Source organism: Diceros bicornis, chromosome 14, assembly GCF_020826845.1.
Source record: "Diceros bicornis minor isolate mBicDic1 chromosome 14, mDicBic1.mat.cur, whole genome shotgun sequence".
NCBI lineage: Eukaryota > Metazoa > Chordata > Mammalia > Perissodactyla > Rhinocerotidae > Diceros > Diceros bicornis.
This window is the reverse complement of record NC_080753.1, coordinates 42,617,663-42,636,647: the sequence shown is the minus strand read 5'-3', so window position 1 is coordinate 42,636,647 and position 18,985 is coordinate 42,617,663. Positions and strand designations below refer to the sequence as shown.

The 18,985-nt window shown below is 38.5% G+C and overlaps 1 protein-coding gene across 1 annotated transcript in view; it reads left to right on the top strand.

Annotated features, from left to right (window-relative positions):
• Positions 1-13,034, top strand: part of SCGN (secretagogin, EF-hand calcium binding protein) — a 37,793-nt gene extending 24,759 nt beyond the window's left edge. Inside the window, exons 8-11 of the mRNA XM_058555130.1 lie at positions 4,115-4,160; positions 4,412-4,471; positions 5,985-6,053; positions 12,906-13,034. Coding sequence (XP_058411113.1) covers positions 4,115-4,160; positions 4,412-4,471; positions 5,985-6,053; positions 12,906-13,034 — 304 coding nt within the window. The remainder of the gene's footprint in view (positions 1-4,114; positions 4,161-4,411; positions 4,472-5,984; positions 6,054-12,905) is intronic.
• The last annotated feature ends 5,951 nt before the right edge of the window (positions 13,035-18,985 follow it).

Genomic DNA, 18,985 nt, shown 5'->3' with positions numbered 1-18,985 from the left:
CCCATACCCATTAGGAATCACTCTCTCCTCTCCTCTCTTGCCAGCCCCCGGCAACCACTAATCATCTACTTTCTGCTTCTATAGATTTGCCTATTCTGGGCATTTCATATACATGGAATAGTATACTATGTGGCCTTTTGTGTCTGCTTATTTCACTTAACACAATGTTTTCAAGGTTTATCCACGTTTTATTATGTATCTATACTTCATTCCTTTTTATAGCTGAATAATATTTCATTTATGTATATATTACATTTTGTTAATCCATTCATCAGTTGATGATCACTTGGGTTGTTTTTACTTTTTAGCTATTACGAATAATGCTGCTATGGACATTTCCATACGTGTTTTTGTGAGAACATATATATTCGATTCTCTTGGTGTTATATACTTAGAAGAAAAATTTTTATTTCATATGGTAATTCTACGCTTAATTTTCTGAGGAACTGCTAAACTCTTTTCCAAAGTAGCTGCATCATTTTACATTCCCACTAACAATGTCTGAGAACTTCAATTTCTCTACATCCTAACCAGCACTTATTATTGTTGGCATCATTTTGATTTTACACATCCTAGAAGGCATGTGCCTCACTGTGGTTTTGATTTGCATTTCCCTAATAACATAGTTTTGAGCATATTTTCATGTGCTTATTGGCCATTTGTATATCTTTTTTGAAGAAATGTCTATCCAGATCCTTTGCCTATTTTAAAATTAGGTTAATTGCCCTTTTATTGTTATCTAGCATTTTTATATATACTAGATATTAGACCCTCATCAGATATATGATTAACAAACATTTTCCTCCCATTTTGCAGGTAGCCGTTTTCCCCCCATTTTGTAGGTAGTCTTTTTACTTTCTTGATTGTGTCCTTTGAAGCACAAAAGTTTTTGATTTTGATGAACTTCATTTTATCTCATTTTGTTTTGGTTGCTTGTGTTTTAGGTGTTACATTTAGGAAACCACTGCCAAAATCGAAGCTAATGAAGATTTACCCTTACATTTCCTTCTAAGAGTTTTATAGTTTCAGTTTTTATTTTTAGGTCTTTGATACATTTTGTGTTTATTTTTATATATGGTGTGAGGTAGGGGTCAAATTTCATTCTTCTGTATGTGAATATCCACTTGTCCCAACACCATTTCTTGAAAAGACTATTCTTTCTCCATTAAATGCTCTTGGCACCCTTGTTGAAAATCAATTGACCATAAATGTATGGGTTTATCTCTAGACTAGCAATTCTATTCCATTAATCTACATATCTATCCTTACGACAGTACCACATCATAACTTGTACAATCTACCTTGTCTTAATTACTGTAGCTTTGTAGTAAGTCTTTAAATCAGGAATGATTTCAATAATTTGTTCTTCTTTTTCAATACAGTTATAGCTATTCTGAGTTCCTTGCATTTCCACATGAATTTTAGGATCAGATTATCAATTTCTGCAAAAAAGGCAACTGGGATTTTGATAGGGATTGTATTGAATCTGTAGATCAATCTGAGAAGTACTGACATCTTAACAATATTGAGTTTTCTATTCTATTCGATATTCATGAACATGGGATGTCTTTGAATTTATGTAGGTCTTCTTTGATTTCTTTCAACATTGCTTTGTAGTTTTCAGTCTACAAGTCTTACATCTCTTTTGTCATATTTATTCCTAGGTATTTTATTCTTTTTGATGATATTGTAAATGAAATGGTATTCTTAATTTCTTTTTTGAATTGGTCATTCTAATGTATAGAAATACAATTGAATTTTTCATATTGATCTTGTATCCTGCAACCTTGTTGGATTCATTTATTAGCTCTAATAGTATTTTTTTAATATTTCTTTTATTTTTTATTGTGAAATTTTTGTTGTACATTATTGTTTGTCAGTCACCATACAAGTGCATCCCTCCACCTTTTGTGTCCACCCCCCATCCCCCCAGCCCCTTGTAACCACCAAGCAGTTCTATCTGTCCGTGTGTTGGTTTATCTTTCACATATGAGTGAAATCACGCACTGTTTGTCTTTCTCTCTCTGGCTCATTTCACTTAACATAATACCCTCCAGGTCCATCCATGTTGTTGTAAATGGGATGATTTTGTCTTTTTTTATGGCTGTAGCTCTAATAGTTTTTTGATGTATTCCTCAGGTTTTATTTTCTTTTTTAATTGAAATATAATTGACATAACATTATATTAGTTTCAGGTGAATAACAGTGATTCAATATACGTATATATTGTAATATTTTCTGTATACAAGATTATGTCACCTACAAATAGAGGTTGTTTTACTTCTTTCTTTCTGTTCTGCCAATCTCTGCTTTTAATGGAGTGTTTAATCCACATATATTTAATATAATTACTGATAAGGTAGGATTTATGTCTGCCATTTTGCTCTTTCTCCTCTCCATGTCTTATGTCTTTCTGTTCCTCTATTCTTCCATTACTACTTCCTTTATGTTAAATAGATATTGTCCAGTGTACTATTTTAATTCTTTTCTTATTTCTTTTACGTGTTTTTTAAGTTATTAATTTAGTGGTTGATTGAGGGATTACAATGAACACCTTAGCTTATAACAATCTAATTTGGATTAATGCCAACTTAATTTCAATATTATACAAAAACTTCGCTTCTATAGTTATAATCCCTCCTCTCTCCTTTGTGCTGTTATTGTTACACAAATTACATCAACATGGATTTTTAATTATTGCTTTGTGCAATTGTTTTTTAAGTCAGGAAAAAAAGCTACAGATAAAAGACACATTTATACTGTCTTTCATATTTACATATGTAGCTACCTCTACTGGTGTTCTTTATTTCTTCATGTGGATTCAAGCTACTGTCTAGTGTCTTTTCAATTCAGCCTGAAGAACTACCTTAGTTATCTTTATAGGTCACATTTGCTGTTATTAGTAAATTTTTTTTTAGTGACTTTTCTGAACCAATTCTGTGAAGTCTGTATCTTTGTCATGTGTGCACACTCAAGTCTCTGCTTGGTTAGCTTAACGGTTAGTTAGTGATTGAACAGAGATTTTCTTAAATGCCTGGAATCAATAAGTCTCCCAGGATTTGCTGAGGGGCTTTCTGTACGTGTTGGGGCATATCTTCAACGTTCAACCAGGCAGTTTGCAACTCTGCCTTAGCCTTCAGTTCCTGCTTGCACTGATCATGAAGATAAGCCAGAGATGAAAGCTTAGAGCCTTCTCAGGTCTTTCCTGAGCATGCACACAGCCCTGGACATGGATGTAGCCCTATGCATGTGTGTGGCTTTCAGGATTCCCAGAAATACGCTGGCACTTATAAAAGCCCCTATCGACATCTTATTCCCCAGCTTTTCCTTTTAAGCTTTTTGGTTAGCTTATTATTTACCCGAACTCTTATCTACCACTTTGGTCAGCTGTGATCTTAAACAGTTGGCTCTAGCTGTTTTTGACAAATGGTTTTTCCACTGGGTGAGTTCAAAATCAGGTCAAATAGAGACATCCTTGCAAGTGGAGTCTTCTAGGGAACCAGCAAAGAGGTCAAATACGGGCCTTTCTCTGGGAATTTTGAGAGCTTTGAGGGAGCTTTGAAAGAGCTCCTATGCTGTTCTGCTTTACAGTAGCTGTTAGGCTACTGGTTTTCCCTGGGATTGTGGGCTCTTGGTTTTCAAGGATAACATGGGGATGGGGAGGGTGGACTGATGGAGCAAGTTAAAATGCCATGAAGTCCACTATTCTTACCAAGATTTAGTCATTTTCCAAAATATACACTCCCCAGACTTCTGTAAGCCTTTGGTTAATTTCCAGAGTTCTGAAAAACATTATTTTGACCATTTTTTGTCCAATTTTCTTATTGCTTTCATAGAGGAGAGCATTTTCATAAGCTCTTACTGTGTTATTTTCCACCAAGATGAATTTTTTGAAGTCTCTCTATGGTGACTACTAATCCCTATGAAAGTCTTTCCCAATTAATTTCTCAATTTGTTTTTATAATGTATAAATTTCTATTTTTCAAGCACTTATCCTATTCTGCAGAATAATTTGGAAATTGCCTGCCCTTTTCTCACACCAGATTTATGAATTGGCTTGTAATCAAGCTGACACATCATCATGTGGATTAGTTTTTTTTTTTTTTCCACTTAGGATTCTGGCTCTTCAGGAAAATTTCCTTCTTCAATTTAAAATGGATGTAAGTAGTGACATTTCTCTGATGGGTTTATGTCATTCATGTTTCTTTATAAACTTGAGAGGGAGGGAAGAAAAAAAGGCACCTACTTGTCTTGCCTTTAACTTATCCAGAGACTGACAAGGCTCAGTGTTGGAATCAAGGGGTTAAGAGTCATTGACTCAAAATTTATAAAAGTTGTCTAAGGCCCTGGAAGAATCGCACCACTAAAGTTTCACACTGATAGACTGACATACTGTTTTCTCCACACACAGGCTTGTTCTGCTGAAGAAAGAAAGAGGGACTTTGAGAAAATCTTTGCTCACTACGATGTTGTAAGTGTGCCTCTTTGTCGTGTTGGTTATCTTTAGGTAGGAAGCTTGTTAAGCCTCTATGTGGGATCATCCTACCCAAAGATCCTAAACTTATATGGTGAATAGCAATCCCACATGTGTGTTGCTAGGTCAAAGTACCCTCAATTTCTCTATGTAACTTTGAGAACTAAGTAAAAATGGAAAAAGCAGTATTTATGGTTGAGAAGAGAATAAAATCACAGTGGTTTTTTTTTTGCTTCTTGGATCAAAACTAAGAGAAAGTTTCTCCTTCTTGGTCTCTAACTATAATAGTATGCTCAAAAAACAAAAGCAAACAATCAAATAAAAAAATGCATCCAACCTAAATAGGGGCATGGTGAGACCTATTTGGTATAAAAACTACTTCTCTTGTAGGACTAATTATTTGGTCCTTCTTTAGAGGATAAAAAATAATAATTCTAAAGAACAAAGTATGGCAAAGAGATTGAATTTCTTGAGGACAAGGTAAGATAATTTAAGAAGGAAGAAAAACAAGGAGAAAGTTTGGAAAGGTCATAAGAATCCTGAAACTAACCAGACTGGATATCTGTGTGTCATATGCCGAGCAGAAAAAACAATCACTTGGAAGAGGCAGCATAGCAAAGTGTTTAACTGTGTGGCCTTTGTGACCAATTACCCGGGTTTGAATCATGGTTTATTAGACATGTGACCTTGTGCAAATTCCTTAACCTCTCTGTACCTTGTTTTCTTTATCTGTAAAATTGGGGTGGTGAGGATAATAATAATACCTACCTCCTCGGGTTGTTACGAGAATTAAATGAACTCATGTTTGTAAAGCTCTTAAAGACTTTCTGGCATGTAGCAAGTACTATATTAGTGTTTGGCAAATACACTAAGGGAATGGATTTTTATAATGATGTGTTAAAGTTTCAGGATTAAGAAACCTTCAAGAGAATGGATGGGTTGTCGTAACTAGAACTTTAGAGAAGGAGCCTAGATATTTTAATATGTCTTGCATTTTACAGGCATTCTTATAAAATGGGTAGAAAAAAGGTCTTTATGTATAGACCATATAATAATTCTAATATGCTCACTTAATCTAGTCTCTCTTAATTTAAAATATATATTTTAATAATCATCAAGTCATCGCTAAGTCATAAAGGAAAATCAAAAAATGTCAACCTATCCTTCAAAGGGTCGATATGATGTGCAATTAATACTTGTTTGAACCGAAGCCTGGTATTTGGGAAGCAAATAAAGTCAGTATACGTTAAGTTAATGCAATTTGTAGGAGCCAAGGAACGCAAAACTACTGCTTCCCATTTGACAACATGGGGGGAGTTATTTACAATGAATTCGTTTAATTTATGTGGAACATCCACATCCTGCATAGAGAATGTAAGTTGGAACATGTCATTTCTGAACCTGTTTGCAGTCACAAAAGAATGCTGATTTGGTTTATTTGCCTAATTTATTCTTTAGACTTTTGACTTAAGAAAATGATATTTGGTTGATTGAATCTTTTATCTTTCAGAGTAAAACTGGAGCCCTAGAAGGCCCAGAAGTGGATGGGTTTGTCAAAGACATGATGGAGCTTGTCCAGGTGACTTCACGAGGCTGTATATATTATTTCCATCATGGATTGGGGCTGCCATTTTGATTGATTCCATTGTTTACTTTTGGGAATCAGTAGGGCTGAGGATTAACACTGGAGAGAAAATCTAGGGATGTAGTCTACTTACCAAACTTTGAACTTCTGTGAACCCAATACATGTCCCTTTCTCTTTTAAGAGCATTTGTAGTTTCAGTTAACTGAAGCCCCCATAGGAGCTTCTTGTTACCATCATTTAAAAGTCGTCTATGTTACCAAAGAAGCACAGTGCCACTGTGTATCTTCCTGCTTTAATTTTTGATTACGGAAAGCCCTTCTCCCCTGGACTTGCTTGTTAGAATAACTAAAATTTTTAATTTAATTTCATGTAATAAATCCCATATTTGGGATACTAATTTTATTTACCAAGGGGCTGCTTTCACACCTAGCCTAAGATGGCTATTTTATCTATCAAAGCATTGCTGTGGTTGGGACTGATGCAATTTATATTATATCTACATCACAGAACAGTTTTATGTAGGGTAAACAATGTTTAAAAAAGCAATCTCCTTCGAGATCCTGATGAACTGTATCGACTGGCTGCATGATCCAGTTAAACGATACTTTCCAATTCCTCTCTAGGAGTTTTTCTCTGGAACTGTGTAGACATTGAATTTAGTAATTTCATGTCCTTAGGGACTTTTTGAGGTTTGTACAGGACATGATGATTGTGTCCTGATTGGCCCAGATGGCAAGAAATCAGAGTAGTAATTATTAACTGTTTTTGGAGTCCCAGACCTTTATGAAAATCTGATTAAAACCAAGGAGTTTTGCAGCAGAAAAATGCCCAGATATCGATTTTTGCATGAATCTCCAGGAATTTCACATATGCAAATGAGCAGGCGTGGATGAGATTTTTTCTGATGTCTAATCAGCATGACTGAGGTGTCTTCTTTGACTCTTAACTCTTGTTATTCCCATCCCAACTGGTCCCTTGCCTCTTCTTTGTCCCCTTCACATGTTGCTCCTGTTGGAGATTTCACAAACATCTTCACAGTCAGAATAGTTGATGGGTGTTGATGAGGTATTGCCTTTTACATTGATTGCTAAGGGAAATCCCGTTTTACTCACTATCTATTTAACGCCAGAATGACTTCTGTAATAGAAAGTGAGCAATTATCTACATAGGACACTAAAGCTGCACAGCAGAAGGCCTTGTCAAATTGAGTTTTAATTTGCTTTAGATAGAATAAATGGGATGGTGAGCCTGCTTTTCAGAGCTGCGTGGCTTCTTCTGTGCAGTGGAGCTGGGGCTGTTGATTGCTTGAGTGCAAAGCCCGGGGCTTCAGCTCCGTACAGAGCCTTTCAATTGCCTTTCACTGTCGCTGAGTTTGGTACTGGCTTCTAAATGTTAATGGGACATGATGGAAGTAAAGCCTAAATCAACAACAGAGTAGAGAAGACATTTTTCCAGAGAAAATTAAAGAGAAGGGAAAAATTCTACACCATCCAAAAACATGAGTTGGGAGCAGGAGTCTGCCTCATTCTTTGACAGATTCACACACCTCCCTGGGAAACCAGAGGATCCCCCCCACTTTTGTCCTTGCCCCTCTATTTCTGTGGGGCTGCTGGGGCAAAAAAAGGCACCTCTTGATATAAGGACCAGACAATTTGAGAAGCTGGTTCTAAGGACTGAGTCAGACTGTGGCCAGTAATACAAAAATAGTTTATAGGGGGCTTATTTGTTGAGTTAAAAAGTAGGTACACAGTAGCTAATTATTAATGTTTTCCTGTAAAGCCAAATAATTGCAGGTGCATACCTTCACTGGATCTTTCCTAGTCTTCCAGTTTGTTTAAGAAAATAGTCACCATATAATTTGAAGGATGTATTCAAGAGATGACCATTGGGTGAATTTGACATCTCTTGGCTTCACAAACTAGAGTCATTTCCTGTGACTTTTTTCTTTATTTTCATTTCATAAAAAAGGGGCATGGGACAAGTAAACAAATCAATATCTGGAATTTACTTTAAAAGCAACTATGAGAACATACCATGGGATCAGCAGGGAGCTGGTCCAGTTTCTAAGCGTACAGTCCTGGTCAGGATAGCTGATGTGTGCAATAATAACCCTGAAGTAAGCTTATTTTATAGCCATTTAATTCTTGTACAACCATGTATGTTGCAATATAATTGTTAATTGTTACTACAATTTGTATTAACAAGATTATTTGGTTACCAGAATATCCCTTTCCCTAACCTTTGGAAAATGGTACCCAAGGCTGTCCTCTGTCAGATTGATGAGGTGGCAAGTCCCTGAGGGAGCAGACACAATAATTTCTGCACAAGACTTTTTAAGAGCCTGTAGCTCACTCAGCACAGCAAGAAAATCAACATAAGAATCTACAGCCTCAACTAGAAAGTGGAAAGGCAAGACATTCAAGATTCCCAGCACCCACTGAGAAGAAGTAGAAATGTGAACAATAATGTTGGAAGGCAAATAAATGGGATGCTGTAGATGACCATGATGTATACCTGGAGATGATGAGAGTTTCTGCCCACAGGTCTCCCCCAAATTCTTTCTTTTCCCTGCTAGATACCCCATCTGCTTCTCTCTGTTGTTGACAAGAAGCTGGTTGGCAAGAGGGGACAACACTTAACCTAAAGGATTGAATCTAATATATGCCCCTTGAAAGAGCTACAAGCTCTTAGCACAAATTTTATTATTTCTTTTCATTTTTTAAATTTTAAAAATGACACATAATCATAGAGAAATTTGAAAGTAGAAAAAACCCCAGAAGCATAATCTCTACACTCAAATAGACCTACTGTTAACTGACTTCATTTCTGTGTATATTTCGCATATAGTTCAGATTATACTGGACAAGCATTTTCCAATAACAGTCATCGTTTTAGTGACTATATATTTCACCTGTAGTTAGATCATAATTTACCTAAACATTCCCTATTGCTAGTAATTTATATTGTTTCCCATGTTTGTGAATCACGATAATATTGTAATGAGTATCTTTGTGCATAAACCTTTCTCTGTTTTTGGCCTTGTCCCAGGAATAGAATTACTAAATCAAGGAGTTTGCACACTTTAAAATGCCTGGCACCCACTGTCAAATTTTAGCAAACTTTTGAAGAAAGAGCAGTGTGTGCTTCCCTATTTCCTTCTTCAATGTTGTTTCCACTAACCCCACCTGTGCTCCCCTCACTACCCAGAAAGCCGATTATCCCAGATCCACTCTCACACTTTTGCATGCGATGGATGAGAAAAAAATGCACTTTTACATGAAAGGCTATGATACAGTGTAGTGATGCTCTGGGGTCTGCCTGCCTGAGTTTGTATCCTGGTTCTGACACGTACCAGCTGTGTGACAGTGGGCAGGTTAATTGACCCTCTGTGTTTTAGTTTCCTCATTTGTAAATTAAAGGTGATAGTAGATACACCCTCATCTTAGATTAGAATTAATATGTGTAGAGGTCTTAGATTGGGAACCTGCGTGCACTTATATTGATGACTTGTTATTAAAACTGAGGCCCTCTACCCACACATCTATGGACAGCTAATCTTTGACAAAGGAGCCAAGAACATACAATGGAGAAAAGAAAGTCTCTTCAACAAATGGTGTTGGGAAAACTGGATAGCCACATGCAAAAAAATGAAAGTAGACCCTTACCTTACACCATACACAACAATTAACTCCAAATGGATTAAAGACTTGAATGTAAGACCTGAAACTATGAAACTTCTAGAAGAAAACATAAGCAGCACGCTCTTCGACATCAGTCTTAGCAACATATTTTCAAGCACCATGTGTGACCAGGCAAGAGAAACAATAGAAAAAATAAACAAATGGGACTACGTCAAACTAAAAAGCTTCTGCACAGCAAAGGAAATCATCAACAAAACGAAAAGACAGCCTAAAAATTGGGAGAAGATATTTGCAAACCATACATCTGATAAGGGCTTAATCTCCAAAATATATAAAGAACGCATGCACCTCAACAACAAAAAAACTACCAACCCAATTAAAAAATGGGCAAAAGACCTGAACAGACATTTCTCCAAAGAAGATATACAGATGGCCAACAGACACATGAAAAGATGTTCAAAATCATTAACTATCAGGGAAATGCAAATCAAAACTACAATGAGATATCACCTCACACCCGTCAGAATGCCTATAATTAACAAGACAGGAAACAACATGTGTTGGAGAGGATGTGGAGAGAATGGAACTCTCATACACTGCTGGTGTGAGTGCAAACTGGTGCAGCCACTATGGAAAACAGTACGGAGATTCCTCAAAAAATCAAGGATAGAACTACCATATGATCCAGCTATTCCACTGCTGGGTATTTATCCAAAGAACTTGAAAACACCGATGCGTAAAGATACATGCACCCCTGTGTTCATTGCAGCGTTATTCACAATAGCCAAGACTTGGAAGCAACCTAAGTGCCCATCAAGGGACGAATGGATAAAGAAGATGTGGTATATATACACAATGGAATACTACTCAGCCATAAGAAATGATGAAATCCAGCCATTTGTGACAACACGGATGGACATTGAGGGTATTATGCAAAATGAAATAAGTCAGAGGGAGAAGGTCAAATACCGTACGATTTCCTTCATTAAGTAGTAGATAATAACAACAATAAACAAACACACAGAGACAGAGATTGGATTGGTGGTTACCAGAGGGGGAGGGGGGAGGGAGGAGGGTGAAAGGGATAATTCGGCACATGTGTGTGGTGATGGGTTGTAATTAGTATTTGGGTGGTGAACATGATGTAATCTATGCAGAAATAGAAGTATAATGATGTACACCTGAAATTTATACAATGTTATAAACCAATGTTATTGCAATAAACAAAAAATTAAAAACAACAACAAAAAAAACCAAACTGAGGCCCTCAGTAGTTTCAGGGGATTTGTCTTCTGTGATTCACGCATTTTTGAGCAGTGGTATTCAGTTCTCCTGATTCCTAGTGAGTTGTTGAGCATTAAAAACACAACTCAAAAGGTCTGAATAAACTTCCCTTATACACACCCACATTCATACTCACCCTCCTACACACACATTCACACACCAAAAATATTTCCACCACTTGAAGGAAATTATTCTTTTAGCAGTCAACAAATTAGGAAAAAAAGCTTAGAATAGCTTGAATGAGGTAAATACACTGAGAAATTAATTTATGCTAATGTGTAAATGACTACCACTTGAGTCTTTTCTAAGAGTGGGAATCTGCTAGGAGGATCTTGGAGCAGGGTGCCACTAACTGGAGAAAAAATGTAGCAAAAGTGGTTGAGGATGCTGAAAACCAAGCATCCCCACTTTGTAACTGTATAACAAATGAGCTTCTAATACAGAACCACAGAGTGTGGCTTGCTGTTTTCAGGACCTCTAGGCCATATTTCCTTGGGACACACCTATACCTGCTTGGCAGTGAAACCCAGGGGGCTGTCCTTTGTGTACCCCAACAAAGAGAACCTATTGTCAATGTGTTACCTCTCAGCCTCTTACTCCAATCCTTCAGGGACCCTCGACAGAGGAGTGAATTTGGCCAAGCTTAGCTTCTGGCCCCACACGCTTTGACCTCCTGCTGTCTCCCGGAACCCTGCCCCACTTCCGTGTTTATTCTTCATGCTCTGCCATTGGGCTCCCAGCTCCTGTTGTTCTCTCTCCTTCTCTCTGGTAAATCCTGCTATCAGGGATAGATTTGGTGTCAGTCACTTACATGTGGGACAGTGCAAATTAACTTATCTTAATATGGCTGTTTAGCTGAAGAATGAAACATTTTGTTTCCTCTTGAAGGTTTTTTAGAGATTTCTTTGGAAGTGGGGAAACCTTGGGGTGGGGTTGGGTGATGGGGAGCGCTTCTCAGCCTCCTAAAATCAAACCCTGCAGACAGCTGCCTCCTCGGCTCACTCATAACTGTAGTCCAGTAATCAAGGGGTTTGGAAATCTGATTTGTTGGGTTCCTTTCTCTCTGGATATTGACTTTTTAATTTACATTCATCACCATTCATACAGCTTCATTGGGACAGCCCTTTCTCCATGAGAACAGTGTGAACTGGGGAAACGAGCCCTTAATTGGAGACAGAAGATTGGAATCAAAAATGCTGTCTCAACTTTCTAGCTTGGCAAGATGTTTCAGCTCTCTCTGAGCCTCTGTTTTCTACTTTGTAAATGAGCGGTAATCATTTAGCTCCCAATGTTATTGTGAGGATTAAATGAAGTAACCTATGGAGAATCACTTAGTTCAAGCATTGCTCACTTTTGCAGGCCTCTGAGTTTAAAAATATTTTCCTAGCTGACATGTATCACAATTCCTTCCTAGCCTCTAAAATATCTCCTGGAATAAATACTACGTCCCTAGCTCAGCAATGTAATGTTTTAGTTAGATTTGCATTCATTTTAACTCTTTTAAAAACGAGAGGCACAAAAACCTCCCACGGGAAGATAATAAAATGTGTCTTCTCTCATCAGTGTAGCAAGACAGAATTCGTGCTGACAATCTTTGCTCTAAGGCAAAATATCTTTATTACGGTTGCTAAAAAAGGAAAGCTTTCTGTAAGAACTACAGAGAAGTGATGGGGGAATAGAAGTTCTTTGGCCTGAAGAGCCATGCTGAGAAATAAACCTGTTGGCAGAAAACTTATTCTTGGCAACATTTGGCGGGATGAGGAGATAGAATCACTCCCCCATGGCCTGTCTCCACGGAGGCTTTCTCAGAAGGCAGGATGTCCCCTAAGCTTAGTGAGCATGGGGCAGAGAGGGGGGTGGCATTAAAGAGTGGGACTGCCATTGGCTCGCCTACTGACATGTTATTTTTCTTGTCCTCAGCCCAGCATCAGCGGGGTGGACCTTGATAAGTTCCGGGAGATTCTTCTGCGTCACTGCGATGTGAACAAGGATGGAAAAATTCAGAAGTCTGAGCTGGCTTTGTGTCTCGGGCTGAAAATCAACCCATAATCCCCAGACTGCTTTGCCTTTTTGCTTTTAGGGTGTTTGTGTTCCTGCTGGTAAAATTGTATCTGTGCTTTGCTGTTGGGGACACAGTGGGCAAACTTTCTAACAAATGGTATGGGCAAGGGGAGGGACCCTAGGGTCTCCATTCTAATGGCATGGTGTCTTCCCACCTCACTGAAAGCCCCCCATACAGTGTCTGTGTTATTTTCCCCTTGACCCTGGGCTCTCCTGTCCCCCCAAAGACTCATGCTGGATCTGCTCTGCTTGTCCTCCCCCAGTCACCAGGGAGGCTGGGGCAGCTGAGTCCCACCCATCTGTGCTATTCTCGTGGGCTTTCTGCTGAGCGGCATCTGTCACAGTCCTGTGACTTCTACAAATAGATTTTGACCTGGAAATAAACCTGCACCTGGAAACAAAATGCGCTGGTAGTTGTTTTTGTGTTAAGATCTTTGAAATGTTCTACCTGATGGTTTGACCGACAAACTACTCTAACTTGGGATGGCGGGAGGGGAGGAGAAGGAGAAGGGCGAGATCCTAACGGAATCCACACCACCAGTCCTTCCGTAGTTCTCAAATGCCCTGGTGAGTTCGCATGAAAGTAGGCGTTGCCAATAATCACTTTTCATTCATTGCACAGAGAAGACCAGAACACTTGTCCTGGGCTGAGTTTTGATCTTAAGTGCTCTGTGAGCTCACATGGCCAAGCAGGTAGGAATGCAGAAGAAACTTGGAGAAAATGTTTCCCAGCTAACCCAACATCTGCTCCCCACTCCATTCCTTCCCCTTCCAACAGTTTCTTCTAGTGAATCTGGGACCACTGAGGTCTTCTCCTATGCCCCTGAATATCATGGGCCCCTTGGCAGGCGGCAGGCTGCTGGCTCCCCTGCGGACCCTCTTGCCTTCACTCCTGGAACTCTGACACGAACCCCATGAGAGGGGGTGCTGCTTTCTCCTGGGCTGGGAGCAGAGAGATTGATGTGGGGCAGGCCCCACTTCACTGTCCTGACACTTTATTCTCCATAACATCCCTGACTTAGACCAGACTGTGCAGGAATTTCAGTTTAATGAAGTGTTATAGGTAATCGAGAAAAACTACAGTGCAGCACGGTATATTTAGAGCTGTTCATAATCCAAGGAGTTCCACCATTCACAGAGGTTCCCCTCACTGGCACACCCTGGTCCTGATCTGATTTCCTTCCCCTCAGGTGTCCTTTACCTCAAACACACAGATAACTAATATCGATAACTACCATTTATTAAGTGCTTTCTATGTGCCAAGTACTTCTAGGTGCTTTCCATACCTAAGTAATTTAATCCTCATCAAAATCTTATGAGGTAGGTACTCTCATGATGCCCATCTTAGAGATGGAGAAACTGAGGCAGATAGAAATTAAGCAACACGTCTGTGCTTGTACATCTCAGAAGTGGGGCGTCAGGGAGATAATTATGGCCAATCTTTATGCACCTTTCAGGAAACCTTGGCCCCTTCCCACAGGTTTGGTTTCAATGTGGGATCCACAGCCATATCCAGCAGGACATTTCTCCAGGTCTGGGTCATTCAGGCTGGGGTAACACTTGAGGGGAGCTCAAAGAGAGCCCAGGACGCAGCATGCGGGAAGACAGGCATGCAAACTTCGTCTCCTCATTGTCCAAATATTGAGCTAACCGTGTACACACACATCTTTCAAAGGACATTCATTCTTTCTCAGAGTTGAGACCGTCTAAACCCACAAGAAGGAAAAAAAATTCTCTATTTCTAGGACATCACATTGTTCTGCAGAGTGTTAATTCCTCTTCTTAATCTCCCGCTTTTTTTTTTAATGATAACAGAAGTCCTTTATTTTAATGTAGTTGGATTTATTTTATATTTATTTATTGTGATGCTTTTTATGTTTGAATTGAGAAATCTTGCTCTATATGTCACAAATGCATTCTCTTCTAGTACTATTTTTTAAAACTTTTAAAAAATTGTAGTAAAATATACATATAAAATTTCCCATTTTAACCATTTTTAAGTGTACCATTCACTGGTATTAATTACATTCACAATCTTATGCAACCATCAACACTATCTATGTCCAAAACTTTTTCATCATCTCATATAGAAACTCTGGACTCATTAAGCCATAACTCTCCATTTCCCCTCCCCCTAATCCCTGGTAACCTCTAATCTACTTTCTGTCTCTATGAATTTGCCTAATTCAGATATTTCCTATAAGTTGAATCATATAATATTTGTCCTTTTGTGTCTGGCTTATTTCACTTAGCATAACGTTTTCATGATTCATCCATGTTGTAGCATGTATCAGAACTTCATCTCTTTTTATGGATGAATAGTATTCCTTTATATGGATATTCCACATTTAGTTTATCCATTCATCTGTTGCTGGACACTTGTTTTGTTTCCACCTTTTGGTTTTGTGATTAATGGTGCAATAAACATTGCCACACAAGTATCTGAGTCCTTGTTTTCAATTCTTTTGTGTATATACCTAGGAGTGGAACTGCTGGGTCACGTGGTAATTCTATGTTTATCTTTTTTTTGCTGAGGAATATTTGCCCTGAGCTAACATCTGTTGCCAATCTTCCTCTACTTTGTATGTGGGTTGCTGCCACAGCATGGCTAATGAGTAGTGTAGGTCCAAATCCTGGATCCAAATCTGTGAACCTGGGCCCCGCAAGTTCAAGATCATGCCCAACTTAACCACTAGTCAGGGCCAGCCCCTACATTTATCTTTCTGAGGAACTGCCAAACTGGCTTCCACACAACTGCGCCATTTTACATTTCGACTAGCAGTGTACAAGGGTTCCAATTTTAATCTTTCGTTTCTAAATAGAGCCCTTTCTGGAACTTCCTAAAAGCTGACCTATATCCACTTAATGCATGACTCTTCCTGTAGCTATATGAAGAGGACCTCTGAGGTTATTGCTCCAGCAATGGCTATAGAAATTCTTAGCCAAGAGTTCTCATCCTCCTCAGTGTCTATCTGGAGAAAGATCACCTAATCTCTCTAAAGATCAATTTCCTCATCTGTAAAACAAGAATGTTGACTTCCAGTGAAAACGATGCTGTGTTTTCTGGCTTTTAGCACCTCTCTCCCCAGGCCACCACTCCCAATGCATAGCAGTGTCACCATAAGTAATAAAAAGAATTCTAAAAATGCTCACATATACGATAATCCTCTTTCTGTAAGATAATGCAGAGCCTGAGGTCTTGCAGGGCTCCCAAGCCTGAGGCAAGAGGGTCAGCAGGAGGCATTAAGAGGGGTTGGGAGGCAAGAGTCCGTCTCACTAGTTGATACCAGGGGCTGGGGATGGACTTCCCAGCCCATTAAAAGAGGCTGAAAGAGCCGCAAGGTGCTGCAGGGCCTAAGGCTTATGAGTGGCTCATATCCAGGGAGCTTGGAGGAAGTAAACCCAACTTTATAGCCTGGACCTGTCCCAAGTCACCCATTGCTCCATCATGCAAGCTCTAATAGTCCCAATATTTCCAGAGAAAAGGAGTCACAGGCCACCAGTGCAAGATGTTGATCCTGAGCTACTGTCCTGAGAGGCCAGTCTGATGCAAGCACAAAGCCACCGGAGAAGGGGAAGTTAGAATTTAGACAGAGAGAGACTCTTATTCACATAAGCCTGAAAACTTTAGTTCCAAAACTCATGAGGAAAACTAACACCAAAAGAGATTGTTATAAAATTATTATGGACTGAATGTTTGTGTCCCCCCAAATTCATATATGAAAACCCTACTCCCCCCAATGTGATGGTATTCGGAGGTGGAACCTTTGGGAGGTAATTAGGATCAGATGAGATATTTAGGGTTAAAATAGGATTAGTGCCCTTATAAAAGTCATGAGAGAACTTGCTTCCTCTCTTTCTCTCTCTGCCGTGTGATGGTACAATAAGAAGTTGGCAGTTTGCAAACCAGAAGAGGGCCTTCACCAGAACCTGACCATGCTGGCACCCCAATCTCAGACTTTCAGTCTCCAAAACTGTGAGAAATAAATTTCTGTTGTTTATAAGCCACTCAGTCCACAGGATTTTTGTTATACCAGGCCGAATCGACTAAGACAAAAATCAATACTCAGGGAATAAAATGATGAAATAAAAATAATGGGGCTAAGTGAAAATAGCTCTAAAATAAGTATGTTTGTATTTGTTTAAATATGTGTAGCTTATTTTTGGAAGGAAATTTGTAATTCATTTGCCTCCAGGAAGAGGAAATGGGTGGCTATGGATGGAACGAGAAGGAGACTTCATTGAACACACTTTGTACCTTTTTTTCTTTCCCTTTTTCTCCCCAAAGCCCCAGGAGATAGTTGTATGTCATAGTTGCACATCCTTCTAGTTGCTGTATGTGGGACGCCGCCTCAGCATGACTGGACAAATGGCGCGTCGGTGCACGCCTGGATCCGAACCGGGGCCTCCAGTAGCGGAGTGCGTGCACTCAACTGCCAAGCCACGAGGCCGGCCCTACACTTTGTACTTTTTGAGTTTTGAACCATATAAATGTATTATCTATTTAAATAAATTTATAAATTTAAAATTTAATAATTAGAATACTATAATTACATTATATATATAACATATATAATGCTAAAATAAGTATGCTTACGATCCTTACAATGATAAAAGAATAATAACATCCTTTTAAAAATAATAATCAGGGGACGGCCTGATGGTGCAGTGGTTAAGCTTGGCACACTCCGCTTCGGCTGCCTGGGTTCACAGGTTCAGATCCCCGGCATGGACATACACCACTCATCAAGGCATGTTGTGGCAGCGACCCACATACAAAATAGAGGAAGACTGGCACAGATGTTAGCTCAAGACCAATCTTCCTCAAGCAAAAAGAGGAAGATTGGCAACAGATGTTAGCTCAGGGCTGATCTTCCTCATCAAAAAAGAAAAAGAATAATCAATTATTTAAAAACAGGCAGAAATAAAACAGAAACTGGTAGATGTAACAAGAACCTATTGGAAATCCTTAAAATAAAATGTACAATCTTTTTTTATTAATGAGATATAATTGACATATAATGTTATATTAGTTTCAGGTGTACAACACAACGATTTGATATATTGCAAAATGATCACCACAATAAGTCTAGTTAACATCCATCACCACACATAGTTACAATTTTTTTTTCTTGTGATGAGAACTTTTAAGATCTACTCTCTTAGCAACTTTCAAATATACAATACAGTATTGTTAACTATAGTCACCATGCTGTACATTACATCCCCAGGACTTATTTATTTTATCACTGGAAATTTGTACCTTTTGACCACCTTTACCCAATGTATAATCATTAAAACAATACCAATGCAAGAAATAACTTTTGACTGGCCACAGTTGGAAGTAATTAGCAAATGGAAATAGGGCAGATAATTTCACAGCAAGCCACACAACACAGAGACACACTGAGATAACATATATGAAAAAGAAGAAATATGGTAGCTGTTATTAAAAGTCTACAACATATGCCTATACCAATTCCAAACAAAAAGAACAGAAAAAATAGGGAATAAACAAAACTTGAAGAGATAATGGTTGAGAATTTCCAGAAATGAAGAAACACATGAGTCCTCAGAATGTGAATACACATTGAATGATAAACCTAGTAAATAAAAATAAACTCACACCAGACAACTTATATTGAAACTGTTGAAAATAAAGGTTAAAAAGGAAAATCTCAAAATCTATCTCAGAACAACAAGACAAATATTTACTAAATAATGATAATTAGATTATCAGCAGATTTTTATCAGCAAGGTTAGATGCCAAAAGACAATGGGGCATTTCCAAGTAACGAAGGAAGATAACCGTCAACCTAAAATACATGATCTAGCTGAACTATCACTGAAAATTAGGGTAAAATAATATTTCTGATATGCAAACATTAAGAGGGCATTACCACTTCCCCCCGTAGATTCTTACTGAAAGAATTAGTAAA